Source organism: Astyanax mexicanus, chromosome 12 (assembly GCF_023375975.1).
Source record: "Astyanax mexicanus isolate ESR-SI-001 chromosome 12, AstMex3_surface, whole genome shotgun sequence".
Classification (NCBI taxonomy): domain Eukaryota; kingdom Metazoa; phylum Chordata; class Actinopteri; order Characiformes; family Acestrorhamphidae; genus Astyanax; species Astyanax mexicanus.
This window is the reverse complement of record NC_064419.1, coordinates 21,702,026-21,728,003: the sequence shown is the minus strand read 5'-3', so window position 1 is coordinate 21,728,003 and position 25,978 is coordinate 21,702,026. Positions and strand designations below refer to the sequence as shown.

The 25,978-nt window shown below is 39.4% G+C and overlaps 1 protein-coding gene across 1 annotated transcript in view; it reads right to left on the bottom strand.

Moving 5' to 3' along the window:
* The window catches only part of LOC111189883 (beta-1,3-galactosyl-O-glycosyl-glycoprotein beta-1,6-N-acetylglucosaminyltransferase-like), a 29,528-nt gene extending 18,846 nt beyond the window's left edge, over positions 1–10,682 (bottom strand). Inside the window, exons 1-2 of the mRNA XM_049486167.1 lie at positions 10,594–10,682; positions 8,282–8,717 (exon numbers count right to left, since the gene is read on the bottom strand). Coding sequence (XP_049342124.1) covers positions 8,282–8,665 — 384 coding nt within the window. The 5' untranslated portion in view covers positions 8,666–8,717; positions 10,594–10,682. The remainder of the gene's footprint in view (positions 1–8,281; positions 8,718–10,593) is intronic.
* Positions 10,683–25,978: the final 15,296 nt, after the last annotated feature.

Sequence of the window (25,978 nt, the reverse complement as noted above, 5' to 3'; positions counted from 1 at the left end):
TCTGACCAATAAAAAACGTACTAAAAAACAGTAAATGAGATAATTAGACTACAGCCCTGGTGGGCAAGACTTTACACTGATTGTAAGCTAGGATTGGGAGACACGCCCATTAGGGAGTTCTGTCACGCACCTTATCACCTTGGAATAAACCCTGAAATACTACACCACCAAAGAGCTCCCCTCAACTTGAAGTTTAAGTTGGAGAATAAAATTACACAATTTAACACGTTCACACATTTTTGTTTAACTCCAGATTTTTTAACTCCAGAAATTTGCTGTGTAGTTGGTCATCAACCATAACACGCAGGTTCCTACCAACCTTTGTCGGGGAGATTGAGAGTGAGTCGTTGGTTTTGATGAAGTTGTGTTGAAGGGATTGTTTTGCTGGTAGAACCAGAAGGTCCATTTTGCAAAGGTTTAGTTGAAGGTGTTCCTTCATCCATGCAGATATGTCAGAGACACACTGTGATATCCGTGCAGAGATCAAAGGCTAATCAGACGGGAATGACAGATAGAGCCGGGTGTCATCAGCAAAGCAATGATAAGAGAAGCAGATAACCTGACCTAGAGAGGTGGTGTAGACAGAAATAAGCACAACCTGACTAACACTAAGCATGTAAACAACAGTAAAATTTCAAACATTAATGTGATCTTTGTATGTTATTCTAATAGTAACATCGTACTTAGACCTTTACAAACAGCATTTATGTTATTTACAATAAAAGAAATAAAAATATATATACATTCATAAAAACTTGGCAGGTTTTTTAATGTACAACACAAACCACATGCAGCCGACAAAGTCGGTTTGTAACGCCACAGACGGGAGTCAGACACTCGCGGTAAAAACAAAGTGAGGCTTTATTATAAAGCACGTAAGCGGATAGCGTAGTCAGATAACAGGCGTGGGTCAAAGCCAGAAAAACAACCAACCAAAACATCAGAGCCGAATCACAAACCGAAAACGAAACCATTAACTAGAAGCAGAGTTCAATAAACCAGAAAATCTCAATACAAACAGAACAAAAGGGTAAGGCAGAAAACGTAGTCGAAAAGAACAAACAAGAGTCATACACGGGTAATATAGACAGCAATATAACGCTCAGTATATCGCTGGTGTAACAGGGAAAATACCTCGCAAAAAACGAGACAAATAGACAGGTATTTATATCTCAAGTAAATTACCAACACCTGAACACAATCTAGAATTCCGGTGACGTAGACCGCACGAATGCGCCGCGGTTGGCTGAGTCCGAACACGTGGTGTTGTCAGGTGCATACTGGGAGGTGTAGTTCCGGACCGGGGATTGTCCATAGACGGGAACGGCAGAGTCAGAAAAAGGAACTACAGAGTCTGTGGTAGGCGTCACACGGTTGAACGACTTTCATCTCAGAGAGATGTATGTACCGCCTAGCAAGCATTTGAATGCAGCATTACTGCATTTACAGATTTCTAAAAACTGGATGTTGAACATATTGGCATGATATATTAGATCAGGGGTTCTCGGCATATTTACTGTAAACCTTTAAGTCACTTCATAAAATCACTCTTTCAGATCTGCTTTTAACCATCTTTAAAAAAAATACTTAAGTAGAAGTTAAAGTGTTCTTAAAGCATCATACTCTTTTTAAAATGTTATTCTTAAATGTTCTACTCAAGTACTGAAAGTAAAACTACAAGTATAACGTTGTGTAGTTATTACAGAAAAAGTCAAAAGTTTTAATATCATATTATTTTAAATGTTTATGCTAAAGAACACTCACAATCAATTGACTGTAGCAACATCACAAGAACAGAAATGTACAGGATAGAGTACATTTACATGAAGTCTCAAATTAAACTCTCTACACAAACTTACCCAAAAGAGAGAGCAGGCCATGAGAATATTTTAAAAGATTCAGCATAAAAGGTTACTAGTTGGTCTATCACTATTGTAAAATCAACTATAGACTGTGCAGAACATTTATAACCATTTAGAATCAAAACAGACACACAAACTATCGTGCAACTATTTTTTCTCAGGTTTTGAGTGCTTGGTTGACTCTTTAGCGCTGATTTCTTTAATATTGGGATATATATCCCAAAAAAAACAATGTAATGTAAATTTTTTCCAATATCGTGCAGCCCTAGCTAGTAGCCATTCAGATGATTTCTGAGCTGAATTATTTGCTGATATTATATAAGAGATTGATGGCACTGAGCTGATTAGATTGGATGCTTAGTTACTAACTTAAGGAGTTGGGTTGGAGTTCTGGTCTGGTCTGTTTTTTATTTCAAAATGATACTGCAATGGTCAGTGTGATGAAACCCCAAAAGTGTCTCCTTTTTCCTACCGATCCTCCTCCTCTCCTCCGTGACCCGGAAACTGATTTCATGAGGCCATCTTGCCGCCTGTCCGAATACCGTAGGAGACGAAAGAAGCCGCTTAAAATCCACCTGTAGTAGGCTTCCAACGGAGGTTACATCAGTGTATCCTACTCCAGAAGACTTTTAAGGATTTTCCAATGACATCACTGCATCCACGCCCACAGAGCACGCGAAAATGGAGAAGGCAACGCCCAAATATACGTCATAAACATATTAATTAACTAGGTTCCTTATCTAATTAAACAGCCAGTAAAGCAGTAATGTAATGTATAGTTTAGATAAACTGTATGCTCAGTAAAATGCGGCTGGGAGTAAACAGGATTTTATTGGAATATCTGAATTTTTAGCTGTGTGTGATAGTAATGTTTTGAAACATGTGCTGAAAGTGAGCGTTGTGATTGGCTCAGTTCAACGGTAGTCAACATCCTATCTAAAAGGGATCAGCTGTCCCATTTCCCCAATTACAGCTCCTTCCCTCCATTCCTCCTCCTCCTCTCCTCGATTCCTCCACCTTCTTCCGGGGTAGGAGAGGAGGAGTAGGAAAGGAGGAGTAGGAGAGGAGGAGTAGCAAAAGTTTCTGGATGCAGCCAGGGGTTCGCCTTGTTTGCTCGGTGCATGCGCTGAAGTTTCAGTGTCGTCAGACCCATCGCTACCAAACGATACAGGAAGTCTATCGGTCACGTGGTTTTCCTTAACTTGATACGCGCACCGACACGGGGTTTCGCCTTGACAGCTCGGCGCATGCGTCGAGGTTTCAGGGTCGTCAGACCCATCACTAATACTTACCTGGTTCCAGACTGTTTTTCCAGACTGCATCACCTCTCTCCGGTAACCTCCTGACCACTTGTCCTCACACTACCACAGTCAGATACAGTAAATGCTCTGTTTGATATATGTGTATGATGTCTGTACTTTACTCTGGTCTTCAGTTATGTGATGGGGCACCATGTCAAAGGGCACCAAAGAAGGTGATTAATCAGTATGTGTTTTTCTGAGTCAATTTGACAGCCCTAAAATTATTATTATTACTGTATTACTGTTTTTTAAGGCAGCGTATTATCTTAAGCAGTCCATGCTCTTGTTGGCTGTAACTGTTACAAATACTTTTTAAACACACTGAATGTCGATTACGTCTTATTTTTCTGTAGCTGGCTGAGATTTCTGTTGAATGCATTAGTCTGATGGGATTCAGAAGGACACTCAGTAAAGTTAAAAGCATATTTCATGCTGCAGGCTATTTGCATGACAGGTGTCATTCCAGCCTAATTATAATTACTGTAAACTTTACCACAGAACTGCTTGACATTTATAGGTGTTGGATTGCCACAGGCACTGTGGGTGAGGTCAGTACATTTTCCATCAATCATGTGGTTATTTAACCACATTACCCTGAATTTACCCAACACAGCTATAAGAATATTCTACAAGGTACCATACAGAAAATTTTCAGTATATTTCATAGATATCCATTGTGGTTTAAAAACACCATGAACACATATATTTACAGTTGACCAACATATTTACATACATAACATTACTTATAAGCATGTTCATGGAGAGCTGTGACCTGTTCCCTCATTAGTTCATTAATTCAACTACTCAACTTGGGTCCAGTCCTCTCTCTAAGAATTGGAACAACCCTTCAAGCACCCAATATGTCATCAGTATTGGGTCCTTGAAGGGTTGTCCAAGTTAGCTAAGGTTCAGTAACCTAGCTGCTGCTGGTTAACTAGGTAACATTAGGGCATTATATGTGTTTAGAAAGAGGAGATGGTGTAGAAATTATTTATTTTTTCTATTTCTTAATTCCTCTGTGATAGAGCTGAATGCAGCCTTGATTTTATTTGATTTTCCTTTCCGCCTTAACTGCTGCATCCCCTTTCATCTGCTGCACTATTTAAAGTGGAACGGGAAAGATAAGGGAAAGAGACAAACTACTAGCAATCTTTTTAAGCTTGTTATGAAGAATTCAGCCATAAAACATTGAATTTACACATTAAACTCTGGTAAAATAGTGATAATTGTCACTTTTAACAAGGAAAATACTTACATATGTGGGTTTCATTGGTCGCATTTTCTGCCATTTTACCCGTTATTCTCATATCCCTCTGTTTAAAGTGTGCCTCTGAAAAATCCGTTTGAAGGGCTAACAAGCCCTCTCCCTTCCCTCTACCCCTACCCCTTGGAGTAAGTGATAGGACCAAGGGGTGAAATGGGATTAGGTCTAAATTGTTGAGTCAATTCAAAGTTCTAAAATGTATAGTAGCATAATGTACACAGAACAAAATGAATATTATTCTGAACATATTTATTTACCATGGAATGTGATGAATATTCTTTGAAAACCTCATTAGTTTCTGCAATTGAAAATGGAGGTTAGACATGGAGTGCCAAATATAGCCATGACAAGACCAGAACAGAATGACACAAAACATTTGTGAACTATCAACAATCTGGCACACTCATAAAGTAACAAATGCACTGGCAAAAAAAACACAGAACATTGGAAGGAGATAAATATTCAAACCTATTTAGAAAAAAAAACTTTCATAACATTTTAGTCTAGTCAAAAAACTGTAAGGATAAAGGTACATTGTTTTTACAGGCTACAAGTAGGGTTGCAGCGGTAACCGGTTTCACGGTATACCATGGTATTAAAATGCACGGTTATCATACCGTGTGTGTTTGCTTATTACCGGTAAAACGCAAGCCAGCGGAGAAACTCACCCGCGCATGCGCAACTCTGCTCCGCTTCAGCTGCTCAGCACACAGCAGTGAGAACAGCAGAAAGTGCATCAGACTAAACAAATCTCCGTCCGCCTACAAAAAGGCTAAACTAAAATCAGCAGTGTGGGATTATTTCAGATACCCGCCGAACGCACCCGAGGATGGTTATCCGATTTATAATCAATGTGGCCGTAAAGTCACAGCTAAAGGTGGACATACGTCAAACCTGTTCTCCCATCTCCAAGAACACCACCCCGCCGTGCAGCGCAAAGTATGTGTTTAGTTAATAATTTTAATCTGAACATAAATAAAACCTCTCTGTAGTCGTGCACAACCCATGCGGTAAGCGCCCGCAAAAGCGCTGAGTTATCCGAAATTTGGGCACGCAGGTACAGGCGTGAAGTGCGTGCTACGACGGATTCACGTGTCCGTGTAAAGGTCCTGGCCGGACTGGATGTGAAAGACGCCATTCATTTACATGCGTTCATTTTCAAATTCTGACGTACCTGTTTTTCATATGTTAAAACCAGACTCGGTGTGAAAGCCTTAAAATAGAAATCTCTATTGTGAGGATCATGTCAGAAATAAATCCCCTCTTTCTGCAGTATCTGGTTATATACCAACTTGGCAGTAAAACGGACGTTTACAACAGTTGTTGATCAGACACTGACCCAGGCTCAGTTTATCAGATATTAAATAATTTAAACTTAAATAATTGTACTGAATATTTTAAATACAGGATCTTTACTTCTTAGAGGACATGTAATGTGTGTAACGTGTGTGTGTATATATATATATATATATATATTTTATATACACTCTTAATGCCCTTAAGAGTAGTGGAAAAAACTAATTTCCTTCACCTGATGGTGTACAGCTTATTTTTTTTAAGGAGACATTAAATTATAATTGTTCCAGGTTTCTACAATAAATAGTTAATTGAACAAAAAACATTTGTTGTCATTTCTTTAAGGGTCAGTTTAACAATATATGTAACAAACTGTGATACCGTGATAACCGTGATACCGCGGTATTTTCTGAGACGGTTATCATACCGTGAAAATCTCATACCGTTGCAACCCTAGCTACAAGTCAGAGACAACTTCAAGAATTGAAATACACTGGTAATACTTAAAAACACAAAAATCAGATTAGGCAAGTGGTAAACATTTAAATGAAAACCATAGAAGTTCTTGGGAAAAAGTTCTTTGGGCAGATAAAATCAATAGAACACATAGAAGAAAAGAAAGGGTTCTTAAGCATTTCACATAAACTGTCAAACGTGGTGAAGGCAGTGTTGCATTTTATTAATTATTTTTTTTTATTGTCATCATCATTCATTTCAGGTTGTGGAGGAACCGAAGCCGATCCCAGCAGGCTGCCAAGCTATCGCAGGGCAGACAGACACACAGTCACTCCTGCATTCATACCTAGGGGCAATTTCAAACACCTCCAGTTCCACTGAACAGTACATCTTTGGAAACCCACATGGACAAAGGGAGATTGTGCAACTCCACACATTATTTTCTATATTTTCCCTGTTTAATATCTTTTTTAAATGTTTTATTTAATTTGCGCTTAGGCTAACCACCTTGCTAACCACTACTGTTCAACCAGACTCTAAAAGGAAATGCTTCTTTCTCTCATTGTCTGTCGAATTAGAAGACTATACAGGGTTTCCTGTCGACAGACAGATTCCTTGATTGTTATTTATATAATTATTTCAATTAGACATGTTAAGAGAAGAGAAAGCATTAAATATGCAGAGGATAATGACTCCAGGACAAAAATTGAGAAACACTGTTTTAGGAAAACATAAAATGTGTATATTCTCACATGCTCAAGTCATCCACTTTACCTTAACCTAGCTGAGCAGTTCTCACTAACCGAAAACCCACAAACCCACCAACAAGCAGAGCTAAAAGCAACTGCAATACAGGCCTGAAAACCATCTCATATTTTAGAATAAATAAATACTGTGTGCTACTACTGTGACAAAAAGTACCATCCTGACTATTTCCAGCATGTTACAGGGTTGTGCAAGAAAAGTATAATAAGAGCAAATATGCTGCCTTCAAAATGTCACAGTTTCCAGGGATGTCATTGCATTTTTTAACAAGACAATGCAAAAAACCATATGCTGTACCACATAATACAAAGGCATGGCTGTGGACAAATAGATATGGGTCCTGGAATAGCTTGCATGAAGTCCATACCTGTCTCTAGTAGAGAATGTGTGGAGAATTTCGGACAAATAAATGTGCTGTAAACATTAATGACCACATACTGTTAAGTATTTCAGACCCAAACCCAGGCCTGCAGGGCCTTGTTCCTGAGATGCTTCTCCAGGCATCGTATGGCGATGGGGTCGAAGTCTGTATCAAACTTATTTGCAAATAAATGGTCCTGCTGTAGCATCCACTGGAGGTCTCCTACCCCATATACACAAATGTCGCGGACGTGGGTGCCCTGACAGGGTGGATACACAGCATCAAATTCACCTTCATGGCCCGCCCATTTAATTAGGCGGGAGATGGTGTTCATGTCGCTTCTATCGAATTTGTGGTGGGCACGAATGTACCCAGGAACACCGGGGATGCGCTGCATCGTGGCCCAAAGAAACTCATCAGGGCTGTAGGTATCTTTAGACCACGAAATAAGTTCTTGAGCTTTGGGGTCTTCAAGGACAAAGCGTATGAAGGCACGGCTCACCACAATGTACGCGCCACCTGAAAACATCTTTATACGAGAGGGGGGAGGCTTTTTGGCTTCGTTAGTGTATTGGATGGCACCATTTTTTACAATGTGTCGCTTCTTCCACCTGTACTCCTTATTAGAGGGCATGGTCTCAGTCTCTAAGCTGTTGCCACCATGCAACCCCTTAAGAGCACGCACCATCTCCAGGTTGGTTTTCATGGGAAAGTCCTGACCACAAAGGTTAATGAAGTACTTCCAGCGGTCACTGATCTGGTAAAGGTCCTTCATGCAGTTGATGTCAGCCTGGACACGACTCCAGCTGGCATAGACCACCTCTTCCAGCTGACTGGCAATGAAAACATTGTCAAAGCAGGAGACGGTGGCATTGATTGCTGCTCGAGTTGACTCGGAGGCCTTTTTATCCACATGGATACAGTAAAAGTTCTGAGGAGCGTAGATGGATCTCAAAAGCAGCTCGAAGTTCTGCACCTTGTGATGAACTACGATGGAATACGCCAGTGGGAAGGCCTCTTCCTCCGCACTGAGTGTGAAAGGCATGTACTTTCGAGTCACGCGGAACCTCTCGCAGTCTTGTGTGAGCTCTATGTAGTGCTCATCTGTCATCTTTGTTTGGTTCTTGAAGACCTTTGTGATGGTTAGGATCTTGGCACGGTCTATCTCGTTGATGTCACCCACTATAATGTTATCACAGTTGCAGCTGTCCTCTGGGGTTCCGTCATCTCCAAACACCAGCCAGCTGTAATCTATCTGTGTCTCTCGATAGATGACAACAGACAGCATTAGAAGTAAGAGGCATGTCAGAACTCCAACTGACATCCACCTACTGAACTGTTTCTTTGTGATATAGCCCATTTGGAGAACAGTCTTCTAGTAGTCCACTGAAGAGTGCCACCAGTTATTCCACCTGGAGGGGTTAGATAATATGTTAGAGAAATGTGTAACGCTGCATAACACTTTCATATTTGTAATTTTTAGTTCATATGCTTCTTTTCACTGGTTCTATTTTTCTCAGCTCATACAGAAATGCACGTGTAAATAGAGCAGTAAAATGAAAGGCACAGAAAACGGAACTGCTCAGAAAAAGAGAAAATATACAGAAACTGTGTGATTAAGTGGCCATTTGCTGATAAGAACTAAATAACACTTCACAGCCGAAGTCATATTTGTGTGTAGTCCTGTAAAAATACCCTACTGCCTAATCACATGCTTCTTTCACTTCACTTTTTTCCACTTCTTCAATTTTTTTTTAGCTCATACAGAAATGCATGTAAAATTTGTGTACTTTTTAAGGGTTGCACTAAGTATGCTTCCTGTGTGCAAGGAAACCCACTAAAACAAATACTTGCTTTAAAACATGAGCCATGACACTAAAAACTAAGGAGAAATGGTGAGGAGAATGTGAGCAGAAAACTGCTTCCGATTACAGAACAGTAAAATTAGGGACAGAAAACATAACCTATTTTAACCAGAGAAAGAGAAATCAAAATTAAAATAAAATAAGTAAAATAGGAGCTTATCATCTTGCAAAACAAATTAATAAAAGTACAGATATTTAGTTCCAATAATACTTAGTAAGTCATATAGTATAATATAGTATAGTATAGTATGGTAGTGAAGTACAGTTACTGAAGTATTACTGAATACAGTACCAGTCAAAGGTTTGGACACACTCTTAATTAAATGTTTTTTTCTAAATTTAATCATTAATATTAAAGACAATAATTAAGAGATAAAAAAATAATTAAGAGATACATTTGAAATTATGTACTAAACAAACAAATGACCTAAACTATTGTTTAGCAACTGATCAATAAAATACTAATGTTTTTGTAACTGTAAGAGTGTGTAACTATAAAGTATAAACAGAATAATTATGCATGCATTCCTGTATAGCTTTAATATTAAATATTTAATATTAAATTAACAATGTAAAACATCATAAAAAAACACAATGAATGTATGACAAGAGGTGGGTTCTAGAATTTTGACTGGTACTCTAGATCTATATATTTTTAGTGAATTTGACATTTGTTTTGCACAGTACATAACTTAGAGCTTTGCTATGCAAATATACAAACTATTGTCATTACAAATGTACAAAATGTTAAATGACATTAAAGTAATACAATTAAAATCCACAGTATTCACAGTTTCCCTATTTTAAAACCACAAAACATGCAAAACTACATAACTCTGTATATCAAAGAACTGTGTCAGGTTATCAGCACAGATACAAAAAGGCCATGTACGGTAAATTAGAGACCTAATCACAGTAGAGTGTTTCAATGAAATAAAAGCTTTTATCAACTTTTATCAAAGTTATCTATTTTATGCTCTAGGTCGAATTATTCACTGCTTTTGTATTTCTAAAGCCAAATTAAAGTTTTAAAATAGTATTATTTCCTCAGAATGAAATCAGCCATTCAGAAATGACCACTCCTTTAGCAAACATTCACATCTTTTGGTAAACTATAGCTTTACATTATAAACGCTTATTTAATCATAGTGTTAAATACTGATAAACTAAATCAATGTATAGCATTTCAGAAAAGACAAGCCTTCTAGTCAAATATATACACACAAAAATAACACTTTACAATTACAAATGTAAAAATCTTTACGGTGAATATTGTATATAGTTGTATATAGTATAAAGTTCTGGCAGGCTTTTCATAGAAAAAGCAGTAAACATCAAGTATGTAACTAATAAAACAATATGTTCACCAAATTCTAATCCTCTTTCTTTGCATTAAATAATACAGAATTTGTTTCTTTTTTACCTTGATGTGCAAATCAGACCCAAGGAATGTCACCAGCTGTAGTTATAACCAGTCTGTTTAATGAAACCTCGTACCATGTACCAACAGTCCCCACTGATTCCTCTGAGCAACTGTCTGATGATTGGTAAGTGAGTGTAGTCCATGCCCACAGAGCAGGTGAACAGTGGTTTCAGATTGTGGACTCTACCATGTAAACATTAAATTCACTATTTGAATTCGAATGTTTCTTTTAAACAAGTAAAATAAAACACTTTTTTTCATGAAATGACTGTTATTGTCCAAAAAAATAAGAAGTAATTTTTTTTATGTAGTCTGAAGATATGAGGGCATCTAGAGAAGCTTGTCAAATTATTAGTTACCTGTAAATAAGACATTTCAGCATTTTAAAGGTCTCACAACAATTCTTTTTAATGTAAATCCACATTTTACACAACAGACACTAGACTGAAAGCACATTGTTTGTATACATAGTTCACACCATTTTTAAAAGAAAGCTATTTAATTTATGATAAACATGTGTTACACATGAACAAAGGAGCCAGATCAGCAGCTCTTACAGTTTTAGACACATTCTTTGCTTGTCGGCACAGAAAATGCCACCATACTTTGTAATTTCTGCAAGTTACGGTTAAACATACCAGTCAGGTTTTTTTTCATACCAGGGTGAAACAGGTTTTTAAAAGAAAAGCATTGCTCATCACCTGACATTCCAGATGAGATGTGAGGGGTGAATGGGGTTTAAACTAAATTCTCACTGTTCACAGAAGGGAAAATGATATCAGAGAACAGAAATTCTCACTAGGTTCTGGAAACCCCTTTCGATTTCAGTACTGTACTTTTTTTGCATAACAGCGACCTCTGCTGGTTTTAAAAACAGCTTTCCAACAGAAGCTTCCAAAACCTTGTTTGCAGTGACTGAAAGACTGTTGCAAAAAAAAAGATCTCAGGAATTTGTCAGATACAGCAATGGTGTTCCTGGGTCAATTTGACCTAATGCATGTTTAATTATCCCAAAAAAATAGTTATTAGTGTTTCGTAACTAACTCCATTGCTAATTATTCTATATTTACTGCAGTGGTGTTCCTTACCTCCAACAGGTAATGGTTCAATTAGGATAATTCACTCATTTTTCATGTTAACTTTTTTTATAGACCAAAATATAAAAAGACCAACATATAAAACCCAATAGTTTATATAACATTTACTTAGCATTATAACATAATATTGCCATTTTAGTTTTTGTTTTTGCAGGGGGTGGCTGCAAATACAGTTGTGGTCAAAAGTTTACATTCCCGGTGCAACATAAAACTATAACACTACAATAAATGCAAAAGACAAGACAATTTAAAGACAGGACAGTGCAGTACCGATACGGTACTAATGTAATAATGTGCATAGTGAGGATAAGGTGCAGAGATGTATAACATACTGTAACATATAGAACATACATAATACATATATTATATATAAATAAATATATTTTTATTCAGCTTTCTTTAGGTACAAAAACAGCTACTGAAGAAGAGACTACTGAAGAAGAGTACCATCTCTCTTAACCCTCCTGTTATTTTACAGGTCAAATTTACTTACTCAAATAGTTAAAAGTATTTATTCTGTATGAAACCTCCTCTGCTTGCCTTAATTAGGTTAATCAACATATAATGTAAAAATGTTGCTTCTCACATACAGTTGTGGTCAAAAGTTTACATACACTTGTAAAAAAACATAATGTTATGGCTGTCTTGAGTTTTCAATAAGTTCTACAACTCTTATTTTTCTGTGATAGAGTGATCGGAACATAAAATTTGGTTCTTTCATAAATTTATTATGGGTCTGCTGAAAATGTCACCAAATCTGCTGGGTCAAAAATATACATACAGCAACATTAGTATTTGGTTACATGTCCCTTGGCCATTTTCACGGCAACTAGGCGCTTTTGGTAGCCATCCACAAGCTCCTGGCAAGCTTCAGGTCGAATGTTTGACCACTCTTCTTGACAGAATTGGTGCAGTTCAGCTAAATGTGATGGTTTTCTTGCATGAACCCGTTTCTTTAGCACTGTCCACATGTTCTCAATGGGGTTTAAGTCAGGACTTTGGGAAGGCCATTCTAAAACCTTAATTCTAGCCTGGTTTAGCCATTCCTTTACCACTTTTGATGTGTGTTTTGGGTCATTGTCTTGTTGGAACACCCAACTGCGCCCAAGACCCAACCTTCGGGCTGATGGTTTTAAGTTTTCCTGCAGAATTTGGAGGTAATCCTCCTTCTTCATTATCCCATTTACTTTCTGCAAAGAACCAGTTCCACTGGCAGCAAAACATCCCCAGAGCATAATACTACCACCACCATGCTTGACAGTAGGCATGGTGTTCCTGGGATTAAAGGCCTCACCTTTTCTCCTCCAAACATATTGCTGGGTGTTGTGGCCAAACAGCTCAATTTTTGTTTCGTCTGACCAGAGAACTTTCCTCCAGAAGGTTTTATCTTTGTCCATGTGATCAGCAGCAAACTTCAGCCGAGTCTTAAGGTGCCTTTTCTGGAGCAAGGGCTTCTTTCTTGCACGGCAGCCTCTCAGTCCATGGCGATGTAAAACACGCTTGACTGTGGAGACTGACACCTGTGTTCCATCAGCTTCCAAATCCTTGCAGACCTGCTTCTTGGTGATTCTTGGTTGACTCTTGACCATCCTGACCAATCTCCTCTCGGCAGCATGTGATAGCTTGCGTTTTCTTCCTGATCGTGGCAGTGACACAACTGTTCCATGCACTTTATACTTGCGTATAATTGTCTGCACAGTTGCTCTTGGGACCTGTAGCTGCTTTGAAATGGCTCCAAGTGACTTCCCTGACTTGTTCAAGTCAATAATTCGCTTTTTCAGATCCACACTGAGTTCCTTTGACTTTCCCATTGTAGCTTTTGTAGCTGAGTCTAATCACTGGGTCAAATGAGCCCTATTTAAATGGGCTCATGAGAAGTCAACAGCTGTAGTCAATCAGAATCACTTACAAGAAGTGAAGAGGCCATGACATGAAGCTAATTTGATTGACACAACTCGCTACATCACCAAAATTGACAAATTTTGTTGCTGTATGTATATTTTTGACCCAGCAGATTTGGTGACATTTTCAGCAGACCCATAATAAATTTATGAAAGAACCAAATTTTATGACTGTTTTTTGTGACAAACATGTATGTGTTCCGATCACTCTATCACAGAAAAATAAGAGTTGTAGAACTTATTGAAAACTCAAGACAGCCATAACATTATGTTTTTTTACAAGTGTATGTAAACTTTTGACCACAACTGTATGTGAGAAGCAACATTTTTACATTATATGTTGATTAACCTAATTAAGGCAAGCAGAGGAGGTTTCATACAGAATAAATACTTTTAACTATTTGAGTAAGTAAATTTGACCTGTAAAATAACAGGAGGGTTAAGAGAGATGGTACTCTTCTTCAGTAGTCTCTTCTTCAGTAGCTGTTTTTGTACCTAAAGAAAGCTGAATAAAAATATATTTATTTATATATAATATATGTATTATGTATGTTCTATATGTTACAGTATGTTATACATCTCTGCACCTTATCCTCACTATGCACATTATTACATTAGTACCGTATCGGTACTGCACTGTCCTGTCTTTAAATTGTCTTGTCTTTTGCATTTATTGTAGTGTTATAGTTTTATGTTGCACCGGGAAACGTAATTTTACTACACTGTGTACCTGTACTCAGATGAAATGACAATAAAAACCTCTTGACTTGACTTGAATGTATTAAACACACAGAGGGTTTAATCTGTGTGTTTTGATTCAGAGAGGAGTCTTTTTAACCAGCTTTCTCATCACAGTTTACATGGTTAGCTTTGTTACCTTTATTTTAGAGAAATCACCGTATATCCAGATATGTTTTAACATCAGCGCTGCACCCTGCTGCAAGAAAACCCTTAAAAATTCTCTCCAGCCACTGTGCTCCGCAAAACCAGCCAGCTGATTGGCTGTTTCTTCTGAAAGGCAGAACTTTATCCTTGAACTGGCTCGTTGATTGGCGTTAAGAGATTTTCCATTCACACACGGCCAGTGGTCTGTCTCATTAATAATACAGCTGAGCGAAACGATTCGGGGCTGCTGGAAAATTATTCGGGGCTAAAGCCCCGGAAGCCCAGGCCAGGCGACGCCCCTGCTATTTACATCCACACACAGGTGAGATTGCACACAGCGTACTCTCAACCGAAAAACACCAGCGCTGGGAGGCAAACATGCGAACCTCGGATTTCCACCAGATGCGTTAGTGTTGCGCTTGCGCTCCAGCGTGGCAGCGGAGCCGATACACTTCTAGTCAATGTGTGCTTCCACCGGTTTCGGCTGCACTGCGTTCCGGCTCCGTCGCAGTAGCGGCGTTCTGGAGCCGCCAAAAATATGCAGAATTTCTATTTTTACCTGAGGCCAGAGCACAACGCAGCACTTCGCACATGCGCAGAACGTCTAATGGGCGGAGACAGACTTGAAACATGTCGGGACAATAGACACAATAGACAAAGCGCTGTGGTATGAAATACAATTTCAGGAGTAGTGGAAGTAGAGGGTAAGTCACTAATTTGGCCTAATAAATTAAAATAAAAAGCACAACGGAGATATTCTCTAGTTATAAATGTTGAAAATCCATGAAAAACTTAATGAATACAAACTACTTCACAGCAGGAAAAAACGCCAACAATATCAAAAGGTAGTTTTATGTAACTCGCATATTAAATAAATTCATTACACACAGAGTGATCGATTTAAAGTGATTATTTTTTATTGTTGATGATTATAGCTTACAGTTAATGAAAACCCAAGTCAATATCTCAGAAAATTAAAATTTTATACATTATAACCTATAATTCCTTTTATAAAAACCTGTCCGGCACCACAAACGCTACTAGTGGGTGTTGACGGATGGCAGAGGATGGAGCAAACACGCAGATTAGCCGTTTTGCAACGCTCAAGCATCTGGTGGAAATCTGTTTTAAACCACCGTGCCTTTAATTTTCCAACTATTCCAACTATTTTTTGCGCAACAGTGACCTCTGCTGGTTTAAAAAACAGCTTTCCAGCTTAAGCAGTCCAAAACCTTGATTGCAGTGACTGAAATACTTTCTTATGAGATGATATTGTCTCTTCTTTAGTAGCAAACAGAAGTTAAATTAAAATGTATTTGTTCACCTTTAATGGATTTAAGCCATATTGGTCCTCAACATCAGATTATTTTTTTTTGCTTTAATATTTTGGTTTTATATGTACTGTTTGTATTAAACTTTACTTACATATGTCCATCACGTTCAGGGGCATCAAAATATTTTTAACATGGACACACTAGATGCCTTTTTGTGCAATCTGATATATTTTTAACACCCAAACAGAAACAAGAAGAACATAGAAACTCCACAAGATTCCAACCATTCCATCACACCTTTTTTGCGTGTGGAGATACTTGAGACGGTTTTGTTGTTTTGTTGTGCATTAACAGTACCTCGGGTTGTTCCATTCTAGAATAAACCTCAAATGTTAAACAACATACACTCAAATCAGAAGAAGAGCCAGAGGACTCCTCTGCAATTTAAGAGAAAGTGAAGCATAGCCTGCTAGCATGTAGCTGCTAATTTTTATTATTACTATAAATGTGTAATCAGGTCATCATCACATTTTCGGAGAGCACAGCAGTGCAGCCACTACCACCTCACTCAAATTCACAGCTATTTATATATATTTTTTTTATCTGTTTATTGGTTTTCCTGTACAAAAATCCATTTTCCAGCCTCACTATGTAAACCACATGTGTCAAACACAAGGCCCGCGGGCCAAATGTGGCCCGCCACGTCTTTTTATGTGGCCCGCGAGAGCTTGTAAAATCTTAGTGTCTATAATAAATAGGTCAGAAGCGTTCTTTGACCAAAAAATACATTTCCCACAATGCTTGTCGATTGTATTACCCGCAAAGTTACGGCTTACTGCCACTACACGGCAGTGTAGTCATTGATGTGGAAACCCTGCCGGAGGGAAGGTGTAACTTCGCGGGTGGAATTGAGACATGTTTATCCCATAATATCCAGAAAAAGAAAAGTTGATGCAGACGGACGGCTGTGCTTCAAGGCGAAAGACCGGTATGCATTTTGTGTTACTGACGAAAATAAACGCTTTTTAGAAGAGATATAAATTATGTGTAAATATTTATAAGACAATAGCTGATAAAATCTGTTTTAATGAGGTTAATAAACATCACTGTGACATCGCTAGTCGCAGTTTCACCTCAGCAAAGGACGAGGAGGTGAATCACTTATCTAACCAGCCTTTACTGATTTCTTCAACAGTCTAACCTTGCAGCCGTGGTGTGTCCACTAAACTCCGTAGTTATAAACATCCTGAGGTTAGCAGCGCGCTAACTGACCTGTTTATAATGTAATCCGAGCAGTGACTCCGGGATGGCTGCTCTAAACTGCTGCTGTTAGCTGCTTGGGCTGAAATATGAACTGTAGAGAGCTGTATTATCCGGTTAGTGGGGTTATTTTATTTCATACACAGAAGAACTTAAAATTTTAAAAACGCTCCAGACTGGCTCAGCTGAGCCGTGGCTGGGCTGCAGCTCTGACTCAGTAAAGACTGTGGGCTTGTGCTGCTGCAGCTCCCACTAGTGGTTGGATGAGGAAATGCTAAATCTGTCACAGCTCACAATTTTTGATTTTATATTTATTAAGCCTCTTTTCAGTATCAAACGTTTTGATCAAAGTTAATATAACTTGTATTTTATGTCATTTCTATTCACTTGTATAGTTTGGTTCTTGATTGATGGAGTTTTTGGATTTCATAACAGGATTTATGTTAATAGAGCAACAAGCAAACATTTTTTCCATGCAACTGTAATATTTGATTGAATAAATAATATATTGAGAGTTATTTAACATTAAGGAGTAATTACATTCATTTTGTATTACATTTGGTTACATTTTCTTATATTTATAAGTTACATCTGGCCCTCGGAGGACAGCCAATATGCCAATGTGGCCCTCGGCCAAAATGAGTTTGACACCCCTGATGTAAACGAACTTGGTTTGAGTAGAACTTTAGTAAGGAGGCTGCACAGTAAGGTCACCAGGTAGGTCCGGCCTTTTGCAAATGAGTTTGGTAAAGTTGAAATTTGTTTGGGAAAAAATGGGAAATCATCTTTCTGGTCTTGCTCTCTTTGGGTGGGTACAGTAGATGTCGCTCTTCTTTCCCCTATTCATCACTTTTAGGGTGATGTGGATCAGCACAAGGCTGCGTCTGTGAGCTGATGTATCAGAACCGAGTAGCTACGCTTTCCTCCGAGCGTTAGCGTTGCTCTGATGTCTTTCGCCTTTTAGAGGTGACGTATCTGGTTGATACGTCAAAAGGGAGAATTAAAGAGTAACTGTTTATTATACTTTGGGTTGATTGACAAATATCTTTCAGTTATGATTACTTATTTTAGTGACATAATCATTGTGTGAAACCTTGTATTCAATATGCATAACCAATACTCACATTGTATTTGATCATCTTTATTACTCACAGTGTATTTTACACGCATTTATATAAAAGATTAACCAATAATCACAATATACTCTTTACATATATAGTAAAACACAGTTTGATCAAGCATGTGATTAACACTACCCTTATTATGACAAATTAACCCACATGATACATAAGGCGTATATTAACACATAGGATCTATTATATGGCGGACTAACCACGCGCTGCTAACACAGTAGTATGGCATATAGAGCCCATTGTTGGGCACATACAGCTTATGCCTGAAGCATTTAATTTACTGCATGTTTCTGACTAACAATTAATCATCAGCTAAGTGCACTTTGTACGAACTGAATTGATACAAAAGAGACTCGGGTACGAACATTGCAGCCTTTCACTCTGTGTGTGCGTTGTTTTTCATCTCCCAAAGCGGGATGGGAGCACGCACATAGGGAGGACGACACTTTGTAATTATTAAAACAATACCACACTGTTTTTACCGGACTCGGTCCAGTCCTGAAGACAATGCCACACTGTCCGATTGGAGACAGTCAAGGCCAAACACTAGTGGTGTGATCAAACCTGGGAAACTTCAGTACTAACACGTGCATGCTAACATGAGATGATTTTAACAACGCCTCATCAACAGGCTTTACGTCATCTTTGGGTATAAACATGGAGTCAGATCAGAGGGGGGGTCAGAACTTTACTGAGATGGCTGTAATACTGTCTTGTATGTACTAGTTCTCCTGAATTCAGCAATAAATGCTTGGTTTGCTTTCAACTTCACTCAACTTGCCTTCGACTCTCTATCAAACGAACACGTAGGGGAGTTGTACCCCGGACGAGAGGTGGGGTGGCCCACCTTTCATTTTCATTTCTACAACAGAGGTAAGTATTACAGACTGTTGTCTGCGCATTTGCCATGTTAAAACAAGCTTTGTGGGACAAACTGCTAACTAATATCACCATGGCTAACCGGAATACTCAGGGTTTCTCAGTGTAGCGCTGTTGGGCGGCATTAGCTGCTAATGCTAATGCTGCTGCACCCAGCCTTGGTGGAAATCTGAAAATCTGTAAATAATCAGGAGGGAAATCAGTGTAGGTTAACCTCCAGCATGTGTTTAACTGTAAAAAAACAACATTTTTTTTAAAGAATTACAGTTTTGTTTACTTTACTTAGCTTAGCTTTACCCATGAAATCACTGTGACATATACTGAACATTTTTAGAGCAACACAGGACAATATGTACAGTTAAAATATACTACTACTACTACTACTACTAATAGTAATAATAAGCCTTTAAATTAACATTTCAGTATTTTAACACTAAATGATTCATATTAGGCATTATTAAATAAATGTTTTTGCAGAATCAATTAAGGATGCAATACAACCAATAAATGAACATTTCTTTAATAAGATTTTCTATCAGGTAGTGTGCAAAAATGAGGCATTGGCTAAATCATAAGAAATACTCTCTATGCAGACAAAATTCTGAGTCAGAGAGGAACCCAGCCATGTCTGAATTGAAACCAGCCTTCAGATTTATAGACCAAATACAAAAATACTAACAGCAAATGACACATGACAACACATATATGATACATACCTTAGCAATGTCAGGATGTATTTACTCCTTTTGCTTTGGATACAGAGAGCTTCATCAATATATAGCGGGGAGATCTTGCCCCACCTAGTGGGGGTAGTAAGCTGTAGCTCGACCTTGGACGACTGGAAAGCGAAAGGATCTAAGTCCCCACCCCCAGCACGAATAGCCTCTGTACCTATGAATATAGATATGTGGTTATCTATCCTGTTATCTAACGATGACTTGGAAAACACTCGTAGGACTAAATAAATGCACAGATAAGTTAATAACTGGTTTGATGAGGTGGCTTCGGAACGGTTTATCACGGTGGCAACCCGAAGAACTAACGTTACCTATAGTGTCAGCTCACTAGCTTTGTAACCTTTTCCCCTCCCAGACCAGAACAGGACAGGTGAGGCGCCCCCACTCCAAGGTAAGCAATATAAATAAAAAAGTATATATATATATATATATATATATATATATATATATATATATATACATATATATATATATATATAAAATAACGTGCAAAACAATAGAGAATAAATTGTAAAATAAACAGGGTAAGTGACTGACTAGAAGATTAAATGAAGATTCTAATTTTCTTATTTATTTTATCACAATTATTTAAATTTGCCCCTTTTACTGAATCAAGTAAATTAAATATTCTTAGAGCAAATTGAATGAAACAATAATGACAATATGGACCAGTCACAATGCAAACCTTAGTTTCACAGATTTGGTTTCACAATCTCAACAAAAAAACACACACACAAAAAAAAGGTCTTTCACAGTTTACCCCTTTTTTCAGTCTCTGAACAGTCCAAGGTTTTAACTCAAGTGCTTGGAACTTTCTGTGGCACACAGTTAACTCAGTCTCTGAAGAACAGTCTCTGAATTACGTTGTTATTAAGCAATAAAGAACAGTCTCTGCATTATTTTAACTCTTCAAATATCTTAGCATAAACCAGAGCAATACAGAAAAGTTTACCTCCCTTTAACGAATGAGATGTGAAGCTTGGAGGATGTCGTCTGAATGGCAGGGGCACGTTCGATGAAACAGCGAGGAGCTTTCAGTGTTAGAAACGAAACAGATCCGCTTAATTACATCCGAATAGGGTTAGCCAGCAAATCCAATGCTCTCGCGGTCCAGATAGGCGCGATCTCTGATCTCCGGACAGATATCTGATCTCTGAACAGGTTCCTCTCTGCGTGTTAGCTGAGCATGCGACCAACGCAGCGTTTCTCTTTAAAAACATCACCAGCTCCGATCGTTTACTCAGTCTTATTTCAGCGCAAAACCAAAAGTTCAACTTTTAACTTATCTTCAGTGTGCTGTAGTTTAAACGCGCACACACACAAAACACAAATGTACTGAAGAGCCGAGCTAGCACGAGCCAAATTCACTTTTCCCTTCACAGCGATACACAGCTTCACTCACGATACTGCTGCAGCCTCGAACTTTCTCAGTCCATGAAGTACAGCCGTCCGCCATTTCACGCACTCTGTTTATAGTTGAGCTCTCTCGAGTTGGTTCCTGACTTAAATCCTCCCGTTGGAGCTGATTTAAAGAGTCACCAGGCCTCCTCAACTCTCCTTAGACTGTTGCTTGACAAAAACTAACTATAAACTTTAGAACTGAGCTATTTTATAGAGAATTTAGTTGTCTAACGCTGGCGCCACAACTCCACAAGCTGCCGTCTCTGTCCCTCTCGCGCTCTTCTCAAGCTATATTTTAGCTCCGCCTTAACAAGCTAAACTCTAGCTTCTGATTGGCTACTCCAACTAAAGCTCTAGCTTCTGATTGGCAACTAAATTAATGATTTTTTTTAACCCGTCCTGACCGCTGCACATAAGCACTTATTTACTTCAGTTTTTATAAACGCATATAAAATATGGTTTATTATTAAAAACACTGCTCACTTATTTGGACACTCCACATTCCCCCCTGCTAAACCCTGCCATATCAGCGATCATCCTCCAGCTAACTCCATCTCTGAAACACAGAACAACAGAATACAGAACAAGGTTAAACATACAGTTAATACATGTTTCTCTTACATAAGTAGACTTTAAGTATTCATTTTTCACTTACTCCAAAACATAATCATGTCTGAGTCTCCAAGGAAGTGTACCCCTACACTGTCTCTTTGAGCGTCTTAACCCATGACCACTTGCATTATCTGACTCATCAGCATAATCAGATTCTCTTTCTGGCCCTGGTTCTACATTTAACTCTGGAGCCTCAGGTTCAACATGCTCTTCATTTACTACAACTTGATCCTCCCTCATGTCTGCATAAGGTGTCTGTCTAACTGGGATGTAGACAAGGTCTGCATCATCTGGATCGGAAAACTCATGTCCGTCACGTCTATGACTATGTGTTTGTCCTTTGCTTAGTGTCTGGAAAGTACAGTGTTTAAGCTGATCCCTGTGGACTACCTTTGTCTGCCCACCCCGTTCAGGTTGTATGGTATACACTGGTATGTCTGTGTGATTCTGCTTTAGCACAATGTATGGATGTGACTCCCACTTGTCTTGTATTTTGTTTCTTCCTCTAGGTTTATGATTGCGCAAAAGCACGCGGTCACCAGGTCTAAGGAGTGCCCCATAGGATTTACGATCATAGACTCTCTTACGTCTCCTGGAGGCTTCTTGTGATGCTGCTTTAGCGATTTCTGCAGAGGTTTTCAGTTTCTCATGGTGGCTTTTTACCCAGTCATCCAAATTGTCAAAATCACTATCCTCAAGATCTTTACCTCCAAGCACATCTAGAGGAAGCCTTGCATCTCTTCCAAAAAGGAGGTAGAATGGAGAGTAGCCAGTGGAGGAGTGAACATGGCTGTTGTACACCATTACTAGTTCTGGTAAGTATTCCTTCCAATTTCTTTTCTTCTCTGGGGGCAGAGTTCGTAACATGTCATGCAACGTCCTGTTAAATCTCTCGCAATTTGCATTTCCCTGTGGGTGGTATGGGCTGGTGCGACTTTTTGCAATTCCGTACAGCTTGCACAGTTCCTTAATTACATGGGACTCAAAGTTCCGGCCCTGGTCCGAATGCAGTCGTGCTGGGCACCCATAATGAATAAACCAGTGCTTGAGAAGTGCTTTTGCAGTAGTGTGAGCTGTTTGATTTTTAGTAGGAACAGCAACAGTGAATCTGGTGAACATGTCTGTAAGTACCAGTACATTTTCATATCCTCCAGAAGATCTTTCCAACAGGGTATAATCCATGGCTAGGACTTCCAGTGGGGCACTAACACTACTACAAGTCATGGGAGCTCGATTGCGTGGGAGCACATCTTTTGCGAGAGCACATCGTTTGCACTGCTTGATCCAGTCCTGAACATCTCTGCTCATGGATGGCCAATAGTAGCTTTGTCTCATCATCTCTAAAGTGCTCCTCTCCCCAAAGTGCCCTCCATGTTCATGCTGACTTTCGTATACCTTGCGCTGCAAACTCTCAGGCACAATAAGCTGCCAAACACCCTCTCCATCCCTAGGATGACATATACAGCGGAACAGGGCCCCATTTCGCAGTTTTAAGCGATCAAATTGTTTGGAAAGCTTTCTTAGCTTTGGGGTCATAGCACGTTGTTCAGCAGGACTCAGATTCTTCCCCCTTAGGACAGCACTGTATACAGGCCGAATATCAGGGTCACACTTTTGCTGTTCCTCAATCTCACCCCAACTATACCCGCTTACTCCCTTTCTAATAGAAGCCTGTACCACGACGTGAACAGCAGGTTCAACTTCGCTCCTCTCTGCAGCTGGCCACAAGCATGCACGCACTTCTTCGGTATTTATCAGAATGAAATCTTTGCCTGTGTCTTTCGCTTCAGGCTCTTCATGGGAAGGGAGTCTTGACAGCACGTCCGCATTAGCGTTTTGTCTTCCAGGTTTGTAGGAAATGTCGAAATTGTACTCAGCCATTTGTGCCACCCACCTTTGCTCTACCACTCCCAGGTTCGCGGAATCAAGATAGCGCAGCAGATTGTGGTCTGTGACAACAGAGAACTTGGCAAACATCAGGTAGTCTCTAAATTTTTCTGTTACAGCCCATTTGAGCGCTAGCAATTCTAGCTTAAAGGCACTATAGTTCTTGTCATTTTTCTCTGATCCTCGCAGACCACGACTCGCGTAGGCAATGACACATTCTGTGCCCCCCTGTTTTTGGCTGAGCACAGCTCCCAGACCATGGAGGCTCCCATCAGTGGTGAGTATGAAGGGTTGGGTGAAGTCCGGATAGGCAAGCACAGGTGGAGACATTAAGCACCCTTTCAGTTTGTCAAAGGCGGTTTGACACTCACCACTCCAGGTGATTGGGCCAATAGCTCTCCCTCTGTTCATTTTCCCTCCTACCAGCGCATGCAGTGGCTTCGCTAACTGAGCAAATTTAGGCACGAAGCGCCTGTAATAGCTCATAAACCCTAGCACCTGTCTTATGTCTTTTACAGTTTTAGGTATTGGCCACGTTTCAAGGACTCTGACCTTCTCTGCATCGACCTGTACACCCTTGGCTGAAATTATGTGCCCAAGGAATTTCACTTCCGGCTTTAGTAAAAAACATTTGCTTGGTTTTAACTTCAGCCCATGATGCCTCAGTCGATTAAACACGAGCTCTAGCCTTTCACAGTGGCTTTTAAAGTCTCTGGAAAAAATTATAATGTCATCAAGATAGACTAGTAAGATGTCAAACGCAAGGTCACCCAGCACCACCCCCATAAGGCGCTGGAAAGTGGCTGGGGCGTTGCATAGCCCAAAAGGCATTCTGGACCACTGGAAGAGTCCAAACGGAGTGGTCACAGCAGTCTTTTCCCTATCGGAGTCCTTTACAGCCACTTGGAAATAACCTGCTGTCAGGTCAAGTGTTGAAAACCATTGAGCATTTCCTAAAGCATCAAGTGACTCTTCCACTCGTGGAAGGGGATATGCATCTTTGCATGTGACTTGGTTAAGTCTTCTATAGTCACAACAGAACCGTACAGTCCCATCTTTCTTGATGACTATCACTGCAGGTGACGCCCACGGACTGCAGCTTTCTTCGAGGATTCCTCGGTCAACAAGGCTCTGCACATGCTTTTTAAATTCTTGGAACACCTGCGGTGGGACCCTCCTGTGCCTTTGTTTTACTGGTGGTGCATCACCAGTGGGGATACTGTGTGTCACTGCAGTGGTGTAGCCAAAATAGGGCTGTCCCTAACGATTATTTTTTAAACGATTATTCTAACGATTATTTTTTTCGATTAGTCGACTAATCTATTCATTGAGAAACATATTTAAATAATTATTTTACGTTTTAAAGCAAACGATAAATTACTATATTTATATATAATAACAACAACAACAACAACACAAGCCTACTAAACCAAACCCCACACTTATAATCACTTACATGTACAGCACGTTGTTTAGATCTATAACGCTAAAAATGGATAAGCTCCCATACACCACAACCGTGTGTTGCACTGTTTTCTGTGACCGCTAGATTTTGTGACCACTGGCAAGTAGTTCTCAGCAGACCGGTGCACTGGCCGATTAGAAACGTGTTCGTTTCTAATGTTTACCCCGACTGGCCAAAACGGTTCAGTTTAGGGCTGAGGGTAAGGTGTAGGTATAGAAAGCTTCCGTTTTGCCAATGAACGCTCATAACCGTGAGCACTGGTCACAAAATTCCAACGGTGACAGAAAACGGTGTGACACCGCAGCGCCGACGGCGCTAGCTAAAATAACTTAAGGCAGCTAGCTTAGCTAAACACCTGAACTTATGAATAATGCTACTGTTTCTGGAAACTGCGAAATGCCATGCACAAATATAAACCAAAAATGTATAATTTCTGCCTGTGGCAGGTTTAAAACCTTTGGTAGACAGCCTTAAGTCTTTTTAAGGACACCCGCGGAGACCCTGATGTAAACGGTAACTTACTGTGTGACCCTGTTGACATAGTGCTCCTGGATGTTTGCGCTTCAAGTGCTCCTTTTGCACGTATGGCAGAGGACCACATTGTTGCCCTTTTGCGTGAAATGCTCCCAAACTTTAGATGCCCGCTGGCGTTTTTTTGTAGCTGGAGATTGCTCTCCGGAGTCCAAGCTCTCTAGAGCTTAGATTCTCTGCCCGAACCCGACATGACCCGAGGCCCGCCCGTAAATCCGACCCGGGCTCCAGAAAATAGTCCGAGATGTAGGCGTCTGTTTTTTAATTATATTTTTATTAAAAAAAAAATAACGAAAACTGAAAGTGAAACTAAACTAATTTAT